Source organism: Gorilla gorilla, chromosome 7, assembly GCF_029281585.2.
Source record: "Gorilla gorilla gorilla isolate KB3781 chromosome 7, NHGRI_mGorGor1-v2.1_pri, whole genome shotgun sequence".
In the NCBI taxonomy this organism is placed as follows: Eukaryota; Metazoa; Chordata; class Mammalia; order Primates; family Hominidae; genus Gorilla; species Gorilla gorilla.
This window is the reverse complement of record NC_073231.2, coordinates 11,372,059-11,383,173: the sequence shown is the minus strand read 5'-3', so window position 1 is coordinate 11,383,173 and position 11,115 is coordinate 11,372,059. Positions and strand designations below refer to the sequence as shown.

At 46.8% G+C, this 11,115-nt stretch overlaps 1 protein-coding gene across 1 annotated transcript; it reads left to right on the top strand.

The window, feature by feature from the left end:
- Positions 1 to 7,868: 7,868 nt before the first annotated feature.
- On the top strand, positions 7,869 to 10,275 carry LOC115935617 (neutrophil defensin 1). Its single transcript, XM_031014051.3, has 3 exons — positions 7,869 to 7,926; positions 9,285 to 9,471; positions 10,052 to 10,275. Exons 2-3 carry the CDS (start codon positions 9,297 to 9,299, stop codon positions 10,159 to 10,161), a joined length of 285 nt encoding a protein of 94 aa, XP_030869911.3. The 5' UTR covers positions 7,869 to 7,926; positions 9,285 to 9,296; the 3' UTR covers positions 10,162 to 10,275.
- The last annotated feature ends 840 nt before the right edge of the window (positions 10,276 to 11,115 follow it).

Genomic DNA, 11,115 nt, shown 5'->3' with positions numbered 1-11,115 from the left:
AGATCTTCCCCCTTGTGTAGACAGTGAAGGACACATATTATGATTCAGGGGGTGAAAAACAAGCCACCTTCCTTGGGTTCCTGTCACTGCCTTGGAGTTGGAGTCATGTGGTCCTTGAACTAACTGCAAATTATTCCTAACTGTCCACTGGGCCAGGATCACTTCATTTTGGGGCAGCTGCCCTTCACCCAGAAGTCCACCTGGCTCACTCCTCCAGCTCCTGGGGTCTCAGCTAAAACATCCCTTGGTCACTGAAATCTTTCTTGATTTCCCAATTTAAGATTGCCACAAGTTCCCCTGGATACCTCCATCCTCCTTGTTCTCTTTATTTCTAACTGTAGCATTTCAAACCATTTCGCATCCTATACATTTCACTTACTCTCGGTAACATTTGTCTCTCTATGCTAGAAGGGAAGCTGCATGTTTTGCTCATTGTTGTACCACAGTGCTCAGATGACTGCCTAACACATAGCTGGGGATCAACAAATTAATTCTGAGTTATTAATTATCCCCAACATCACATACTATTACAAAATTGCATTATTATTACTCAACTTCATAGAAAAAAAGCTGAAACCTACAGAAGAAAAAATTCTGTATGTCAGTTAATGTGACAGCAGACCTTTCAAAAACTAAAATCTTTTAAGAATGAAATATAGGAGAATATCACTGGTAAAATGTGGCTTTAAGTAACATTAGGACTTTAGAAAGAAGAGATCATTTGGTCTTGGAGTGGCAAGGACAGATTTTATGGTGTATCTTAAACCGGAACATAAAGATGTTTACAACTGAATAGATTAAAAGGAGGGTTAGAGAAGAATGTTTGCTAGAGAGAATGATATCAGGGACAGAGATATGCAAGGTCAGGGTCTACGTCTGCTGGATTTGGAGGAATTGATGTTGCAAGAGAAAAGGATGAACTGGTAATTCGAGCTGATATTCTCGGAGGCATCCATCTATTTAAGGGAAAGGGGCAGACGAGGATGGAATATCCCTGCTCCTCTGTGTTGATAAAGGCATACTGGTAGAACCACATTAAGATTCTGCTACTGCAGTCTAGGGTGGGCGATGACAGCTGCAAACACTAAGGACAGAGAATGCAGGGAGAGGAGTGAGGGTCTCCAAACAATGGGAGCAACTTGCTTAGCCTCAAATAAAACCCAAAGCTTATTACTGGAATGCACACACACAGGACATTTATGGAATGCCAGTGAGATATTTCTACCTTAAATAAGCCACTCATACAGTAGGAGAAGAAAATAAAGAATAAGTCAAATATGAAGCTAACCCTTTGAAATGTCATTTTCCAAGAAGAAAGTACCCTTTTCTCTGTGGAAGGATAGGAGCCTACCTTCCATAAATACAAGTTGGGAAACACAGATGGCCCAATCACACTGCTCAACCTTCCTGCCAGCAACCTCCAGTACTTTTCCACCAGCTCACTCTAGGGCTTAAACTCTCCTGTGTTTGGCCTCAAGAGAGTTGAGTTCAACTGCTCTCCCTATTGCAAAGAGTTAACACCTATTGGGACATTCCTCAATAACCAATTCCTTGGCATTTCATAAAAGTATCTGGTGCAATTTTTCTTTTAAACAAAGGATACTCGTTATTGTTGCCGTTGATATTTTGTGCTTGTTTATATGATATTCTGAACTCTGTTTACAACAAGAATGTAAGAGATGAGACAAGTACTTGTTCCCTTTTCTGAACTTTGGCATATTTTGTCTTTTGCTGCTAAAAGCCCCGTAACTCACGAAGAAACTTAAGATTATGAGAAGTTATTTTTCACTCTAATATTTTCCAGAAGGTCACTCTCACTACCTCTCAATGCTTTGAGATCCTGGATAACAGTGAACCCCCTCTTCTTTGCCCCAGCCCTCCACCCACGGCCACCCACTAACTCCTGCCATCACCTGGAATTCCTCCATTTCTGCACATCAACTATGAAGCTCCCCATCCCTGACTCACCTGCTGTCCTTCCAGCCTCTCACATAGCTGCCCCTCCTTCCCTGCTGATCAGCATTAACAAGGCTATTCTGCCCCGGGGCTGTGCATGGGAATCACCAGGGAGCCTGATGCCCCAGCTGCCCTTGGTACACCTGTCATCTGGTCTCAAGCTGCCCCGGGACACTTGTCATCTGCTCTCATCTCCTGTCCTTGTGCACTGCACCATCTTTGCCTCAGGTTCTCTGAGTCTGATATTTTTGATGTTTTTCAGATCTCTTAATGGGGTCTTGAATTCAAATCTCAGAAACCAACAACAAGCTAAGTTAACATTTTGACTCCTATATCTTGGAATTGAGGAGGAATTCTAGCTTCAGGAATTGCTTGATCCAAGAAATCAAAGCATGAGTTACATTGTTGTCTTCATCTTTTTTTCCCTTTGTTTCTCTTGAACTTACTTTGGGCTCTCTCCCCAGGTGACAACCATGTGAATCATCGTCATCTCTGTATGACTTCTGTAGCTAATCTCCTGGAGAAAATCCCTACTTCTTTCCATGTTGTTCCAGCCAACCCCCAAGTCCCGTGGCCTCCTCTGAGTCTGTCACTGCGGGGAGAGGTTGACACTCCACCTGGCTCCCACACCAACCCTGCTCTGAGCAGGAAGAATTTAAACTAAGAATGGGTGAGGGGGGTTCTTCAGTCACTCCAAAGAGTCCACAATTCCATGCTGCCATTAAGATGGGCTCTTTGTGACACTTTGGGAATAAGGTGAGAGGGTTCTGTCCTACTTCAACAATATTATAGAGAGGCTGAGATTTACACACACAAAAAATGCACACATTCAACTTCTCACCAAGACCGTGCCTTCTGTTCATCTAGGACTGTGTGAAAAGACACCACAGAAAGTAGTGGATTGAAACAGCATGATCAGGTCTTCACTCACACATTTGCAATTGGGGTTTGGATCCTTCCACGGGCATAAGAGGAGAGATTCTGCTGAGATCTGAAAATTTCAGGGCCAGGACACTCGTGCACAGGTGGCAGGTGGTGCTGGCTCAGCTGGGAACTCTGAGAAAGCTGAAGGAAGAGACCCTGTGATGTGCTGGGGCCAGATCAGGCCAGCTCATGAGAGAGGAGTTTTTGCGTGATAATTCTTAAACTGTCTATAGCTGGGAGCATTTTAACCACAGAAATTTACAAACATTGCAAATCAGAGTTTTGTTTTTTCCTAGAAAGCTGGTTGCTCTGTGTTCTCTAGCCTATCCTTGCAGGTGGGCTAAGTTCCTCTCCCTGTGGGATGCTTAGTCTTCCTCCAAGCATGGTATCTGGGCTCCAAAGGCACCAGCCCTCTCAGCACATGTGGACTGCTAAAAAAAAATTCAAAATGTCGTGAACCAAGTTACTCTAATATTGCCTGGAAGGTCACCCTCGCTACCTCTCAGCGCTCTGTCCTCCGGGACAACAGTGACCCTTCATCTTCTTTGTTCCAACCCTCCACCGCATGGCCACACCCTAACTTCTGCCACCACTCGGAATCCCCTGTGGAGGCTAAGAAGTCCAAATCAAGGTGGCAGCAGAATCAGTGTCTGGTGAGAACCAGCTTTTTGGTTCATATACAGCATATCTTATTGTGTCTTCATCTGGTGGAAGGAATGAAGGAGCTCTCTGGGACCTCTTCTACAGGGGCACTCATTCCATTCATGAGGACTCCACCATGCTGACCTCCTCACTTCCAAAAAGACCCCTTCTTTTAATGCTATCATCCTAGGGTCTAAGACTTCAACATATGAATTTCAGAGGAAAAATGTCTCAGACCACAACATCATCCAAACAGAGAAAGAAAAAGACACCAGTTCACTAGCGCCTGATCCCAGAAAACAGTATGGCATCTAGTTCCATGTAGTCTGTTGGTCAAAATGTCACCCGTCCTAGACCTAACAGGAGAGAACAGAAACCTCTCTTTCTATAAAAAATAATAAAAGAATTTAGGGACCATATTTTAAAACAGCTCAAGGAAGCTATTTCCTTATGGTTTATTGTAAAATAATCCTGCCGCAATCCTCAACACCAGACACACAGACAGCTTGTGAGAGGCGGCTGGGAAAGGCAGACAAAGGGCAGGGACTTGGAGCTCCTACCTGTCCCAGCTGGATCTGCAGGCCCGGGAGTGACTGTGTGGCACAGGCAGCACCAGGACCCTCCCTGCAGGACAGTGGACAAAGGGCTGAGGGGAGGGACAGGGCAATGCACTCTGAGGAGCTGGGAGGTGGAGGGTCCCCCTCAGAGCTCACCTCTGCGTAGCCCCCGCTGTGCCCCATGGTAACACGCACGCTGTGTTCCATGACAACCCTTTCCTACCGGGTCAAAACCATAACCCCAGGGCCCCGCCCAAGGTCCACACACACTGTGTCTGCTGGGGCCACCAGACACCATAAACGTGTGTGAGAATATATGTGCTGCTCCTGGAAGCTTCTCTCCTCTCACACCTACAATCCCACCCACAGCTTCTCCAGAATGTTTACCCCAGCCTAATGATGTCAAGGTTTTATTGAGTCTAGACTCGCTTCGATATTCCCTAAAATTCAAATGCGTGTGTCTGAAAAAACAGCTTCAGCTGCATCTACTTATAGTGTCCACAGTGTGGACACTGATTGTCTACACTGGCTGCAATCAGTGGAAAAAATCAGGCTGGGGTTGGGGACTATGGATCAACATGGAAGTGAAAGTACTGTAAAAAATCTGTAGTCATAACACCTTTTTTGTTTAAACCACGAAATTCTGCCAAGGTTCTGATGCAGCCCAAAGAGAAAAGTGAAAAAGACCACAGGGAAGAATCTCTCTGTTCTAATTTCAGTTTTGGAGTTTGAGAATCACCTGGGGAAGGATGGCAACAATGCCTAGGTGTGACCTCAGTACAGACTGAGACCCTGCTGGGGCTCTGGGCTGCCGAGTCCTGACCGCAGTCTATGGAGGAGGCAAGGATGGGAGCATGGCCATGAGGCAGACACAGAGCAACGTCCCAGCAGATGGTTCCCAGTCCTGCAGCCAAGAATAGGAGGGAAGGAGAGCACAAGACTGGGTTGGGGCAGAGAAGGCCACCCCTCCAGGGACAGGAGCCACCCGTGACTCTGAGCCAGCTGGAGGGTCTCTGTTCTCCCTGAGCTCCCCAAATCGCTCTGGGTGCTGCATGTAAAGCCACCGCCTGGGCCAGGCCACACATGTGTGGCAGGGTTGCTGCACCCGCTCTCCCTCTTCCTGGACAGTGGCCAGGTTTCTGCAGGACACACTCATGGCCCCTCCAGCACTGTTGTAAAGATTCTGGGCATCAATTTGTCGTCAGTGGGCTGACAAAGTCCCCTTGCAGTTAAAAACCAAATCCTCACCACTAGTGTGCTAGCCACTTTGCAGCAGGCCCTCCATGTACTGGGACATCGTGTCTTTGGAGACAGCTATACCCCACTTGTCCGTTCTGCTGAGCCCCACAAATGCCGTCACCCAGAAGCCCTTCACATCCATTGGGGCCACAGCAGGATACAGTCTGTTGCTGGCCCAGCAGGTGATCTCTCGAGGCCATGCCCGGGTCCCGGGTTCTGAGTTTCATGGGGAGGCCCTCACTACCACCCATCATAACTCTCAGAGCCTCTGGACAAAGCACACCTATCCTAGCTATGAGCTTCTGCACATGTAGTCTTCCAGGGACCGTAGCTCCTTATGCCCTGGGTGGAGCAGGTGTTCTCTTTTCGTGGCCTTTCTTCACTTTCTCCTTTAGAGCCTCACCTATCATTGATTCAGATGGAGGCTCCCACCTCAGGACATCACAACACGAGGGTGGGTTAAGGGAGTCTCATTTAGTCCAAGCCACCAGCCTCCTCAAGCAGCACGGTGGCCTCCTAAAGTCATGGTTATTAATGTCTCTGGATGTGCTATGGACACCCAAGGCACCAAGGTCCTTCCAAGGGCCGTCACTTTTTTAACTCTCAACCCCATGGCCACCACCACCTCATCACAATTGGGCTAGACCCACTTTGGTGCCTATCTTGGTGATCACAGAAGAGTTAGCTTCTTTTTTCCCTTACACATAACATCATTTACATGTTCTCCAATAATGAGACCTCCCCATATCATCACAGGACATCCACCATCTCAACATCAAACATATACTGAACAATGGACTGTGGATGGATAGTAAACTACGATCTTCTGCAGATGACACCCCAGGCCCACTGGCACCCAGCAGGACCACGAGGCTTTTGCTAGACCACACCTCTCCATTTCACATGCAGCTTCTGGCAAAAGCTCCCTTTTTTACCGGTTTTAAAGGTTAGCTAATATTTCCCACTTACTCCTCCTGGCAGGAAGTAAGGATTATTGCTCCAGAACCCACCGAGGGTGCAGTCAGAGGCAGTAAATGAGGAGAAGAAGCCTTCAAACTAGAAACACCAACTACGTCAGGCAAAGACCATATGGAAGCACCATCACCAAACGTGGCCATGGGGGAGAAAGGCTCCAAGGAAAAGTGGGTGCCAGCCAACCCCATCATCAGTGTCAATATAGAAGCACTGGGAAGAAAGCCCTGAGTGACAAGATGTCAGTGTTCTCTATGACTGGCCTTGCTTGGTATCTTATGTACAAATGGCTTGTGGGGTAGCTGTTTAACCCAGGCCTGTCAGCCTAGAGGGCTGCTGGAACAGGACAGCCCTAGTCAGAATTTGTACCCCAGACTGGAAAACTGGGGAATTCCCTGTAAGCCCTGTTAGAGGGGCTGCACCCCAAATACAACCTGGCCTGTGTCCAAGGTGGGCAACTCAACCCTTCGATATTGAATGGGTCCCATGGCACCAATGCTTAAACCCCAGCAGCCCTCACAATCGCAGATCGTGTTTTAAGGATGAGGAGGTAGTTCTCTGGATGCACAGGCTTCAATCCAAATGGGCTCACGACGCCGCAGCACACACCCAGACTGCAGCCTGAAGAGTTGGAGCCTTGCATTCACAGAAAGCATCCAGACATGATCATGGGCTCAGGGATACGCCTGTTCTCCGATGTGTACGAGTTAAGGATGGAAACTCCTATGCCTCCCAGAAAGCACCACTCAAGCTTTTGCTAAATGCTTCTCTGAAGACCCACAAGGCCTGAGAGGCTGTGCAACACCAGCAGTAAAGTGAATGCCCAGACTCCCACCTCCTTTCTTGGGTGGCCATCTGGAAAGGCCACTCCCACCCTGATGGCTAATGCCTCAGACCAGTTCCTGGCCCAGATGATCCTAGACAATTGTTTAACCTTAAACTGTTCATTGGCCAAGCAAACAGGTGATAGTCACCTCTGGGGAACCACATGCCGCGTGTACATCCAGTACTCAGGAGAACCCAAAAATGTCTGTTCCACATAGCAACAGAAGCCCAGGTAGCACTCAGTCTCACCTGGGTGTTCTCCAACATCCCAGCTCAGCCAAATGGCTTTGATTGGTTTTTATGGTTAGACCCCAGGTCCTCGGGACACTGCTTTAGAAACACATTCCAAATCCTCGTCTGTGTGCAGGTGGCATTCCTATCCTAGTCTCTTTGCAGGGCGTATACTACGATACGCAGCCAGGCTGTCCCAGAGGCTTTAACTATTCCCTTGGTGCAGGTAGTTCAGCTTAGCCACAGCCAATGCATCACAGGGTCAACTGTGTTAGGAGCCATTGAGAATCCATAGTTGGTTGCTGCCTGGGCCTGGCCAGGGCTGACCAAGGTAGATGAGAGGTTCCTCTGTGGAGTTCTACTTTAACCTCACCTTCCCACCAAATTTCTCAACTGTCCTTGCCACCACAATTATTTAATGGACCCAACAGAAAGTAACCCCGGAAATTAGGACACCTCATCCCAAAAGACCTTTAAATAGGGGAAGTCCACTTGTGCACGGCTGCTCCTTGCTATAGAAGACCTGGGACAGAGGACTGCTGTCTGCCCTCTCTGGTCACCCTGCCTAGCTAGAGGATCTGTAAGTACTACAAAACTTAAACTTTACACTGAGTTTTCATCATTGAAGCTATGCCTCCAATCTGACCTCTGACTGTGGGGCCAACCCAGAGGGACCCAGCAGGTGAATGCCTGCTGGGAACATCTGTCTGGACCTCTGATGGCTGCTGGGGCAATGGCTTCCAGCTAAGTTAATAGAGAAACTCAAGCAGTTTCCTTCTAAACACACATGTCCTAGTTGACATGTCCACTAGAGACAATCACAGGTCTTTGGAACATTCTTTTGAGAGAAACCTATTTAGGTCCTTGGTCTGTTTTTCAATCAGGTTGTTTGATTTTTGCTATCGAGTTGTTTGAATTCCTTATGTATTCAGATATTTGCCCCTTCTGCCACGTAGGTTTTGCAAATAATTTCTCTCATTTTCTGGGTTATCTTTTCACTCGGTTGATTGTTTCCTTTGCTGTGCAGATGCTTTAGCGTTAAATGAAGCCACACTTGTCTATTTCCCCTTTTATTGCCTGTGCCTTTGGTGTCATAGCCAAGAAATCATTACCTACATCAATGTCAAAAGCTTTATCCTTCTATACACTTCTAGCAGTTTATGGTTTCAGTTGTTACATTTAGGTTTTCAATTCATTCTGAGTTGATGTTTCTACACGGTGTGAGATAAAGATTTAAATACATACATATATAAAATCATGAGGTAGTGTACACTATAATTATACAATTGTTAATTGTTACTCAAGTCTAAATAGAGGTGGAAATAATAAACTTTCTTTTTGTTACTTAAACAACTCTATGTCACTGAGCTGATTTCACCTTTAGCCTGATAAAATCATTGTCCTCTCCACCCTGATTCCTACAGGAGACTACTCACCCCATAACCTCAAATACCTCTTCATGAGGATGGTAAGTCACCTGAATCCTGAAGTGAATTACTCTCTATTCCATTGGAACTCATATAGGACACCAGAATCTAGACCTCCAGAGAACAGCAGGACCCATCTTCAGAAAATAAAAAGCATTTGTTTCCTGAGCCTGTTGAATCAAAGTGCAATTTCTATTCTTTTTGGAACGTTAAAAAGTAAATAATAATATTTAAGCAGGTGAACCCACGAGTAACATAGCAGGGTCTTTCTTGTCATGATTAGCTCCAACCTAGCACAGACATTAAAGGTAGAGATGTATACTAGCATGAAACTGGGAGAAGAGGAGCATTCGAGCAACCTTGAGACCAATGGGCCTCTCTTATAAAATGCACGCCTCCTCTCACTGAGATTGAGGAAGGTTTCTTGTCTCTGAGCCTTCTCCCAGTAGAGCTATAAATCCAGGCTGGCTCCTCCCTCCCCACACATCTGCTCCTGCTCTCCCTCCTCCAGGTGACCCCAGCCATGAGGACCCTCGCCATCCTTGCTGCCATTCTCCTGGTGGCCCTGCAGGCCCAGGCTGAGCCACTCCAGGCAAGAGCTGATGAGGTTGCTGCAGCCCCGGAGCAGATTCCAGCGGACAACCCAGAACTGGTTGTTTCCCTTGCATGGGACGAAAGCTTGGCTCCAAAGCATCCAGGTGAGAGAGGCAGGCATGCAGAGCTGCTAAGTCTAGAGGGAAGGACAGGAGATAGGTTCCAGAGTTGGGTCTCAGCAGTCTATGTCACTGAGGTGGCTTCACTTAGAATCTCTGGGCATTGATTTTCTCATCTATAAATTGAACAGAGAGCCAAATAAACCTGAGAAACTTTATTTCTCCAAAGACTTGATTCCAAGAAATGTCTGTGAAATTCACTAAGTTTAAGATATGAAGAGACAGGCTAGTTATTTCTGGATCTAAACAAGTAGACTTAATTGTAAAGAGAACATTTTACTCTATCTACAGAAGAGCTTTTAAAAACTGCAGCCAAGCCTGAGGGTATGTTCAGGTGTGTATGTGATGGGGCAGGAATGCAAAAGTGAGAGCAAAGGAGAATGAGTCTCAAATTCTGTGTGACAAGCACTGCTCTGCGTGTTTATTCCTATTGACTGAGGTTGTTCGTGCTACCGGCTGCAATGCAGCCAGCATCACCTGTCAGCTAGCATGTGACTTCCCCAAGATTCTTTTTCTTACCCACTGCTAACCCCATACTCAATTTCTCATGCTCTCCCTGTCCCAGGCTCAAGGAAAAACATGGCCTGCTATTGCAGAATACCAGCGTGCATTGCAGGAGAACGTCGCTATGGAACCTGCATCTACCAGGGAAGACTCTGGGCATTCTGCTGCTGAGCTTGCAGAAAAAGAAAAATGAGCTCAAAATTGGCTTTGAGAGCTATAGGGAATTGCTATTACTCCTGTACCTTCTGCTCAATTTCCTTTCCTCATCCCAAATAAATGCCTTGTTACAAGATGTCTGTGTTTGCACCTCTTTAATGTGTGATATCTGTCCGTGTCAACTCACTTGGGATACACGTACCAAAATGCAAAATCAAATTTTTGAACAACATAAAATTCCAAATTCTAGGAATTTCAAGCAGGAGTTTGGGCTTCAGATCCAAATGGAAAAGAAGGCCCAAATGACACCACCGATGTCCCCACCCACTGCTCTGCCTTTTCACCCTGCCTCATTTTCTCTGGATCCACTCTCAAAGAGCTCCCGTGTGCTGGGCAAACAATCGGTGTCAGCTTAAATTTCATGCAGTCACAAAATCATTACTTCTCCGGGAAAAAAAACCATCCTCTGTGCTAAAGAATTGGAGTTTCATTGAACAATGTCAGATTGTACATTTTCCTTTTAAGACGTAGGGTTACATGAGATCCACGGGAAAAACTTTCATTCAGAGGGAAATGGGTTGTTAGCAAAGGCGGGATACATGGAACAGAAAGCACAGCATCTCACATTGGCACGTCCTCATTAAGAGGACCCTCCAGCCACGTCTACTAAGACCTGGATTTCACAGTCATAAAGTTGTCTTCGCACCCAGAAAACACACACACACAAATGCTCCACCGCACTTTGCGACGCGCACTCTCTTGTGTTGCCCTAAAGCTGCTGAGAACCTGATTCTGCCTGGAAAATACAGCTTCAGAAGGGATAAGGGACGAGGGAGGGAAAGCATTTCACCAGGAACACGGTAGCGTTCTTCTTGCTGCAGGGGGCTGAGGCAGCTCAGGGGCCCAGGTACCCACTGAGACACTGCATGGATACGGAAGCCCACCCAGAACCCCGGGAGGACAGAGTGG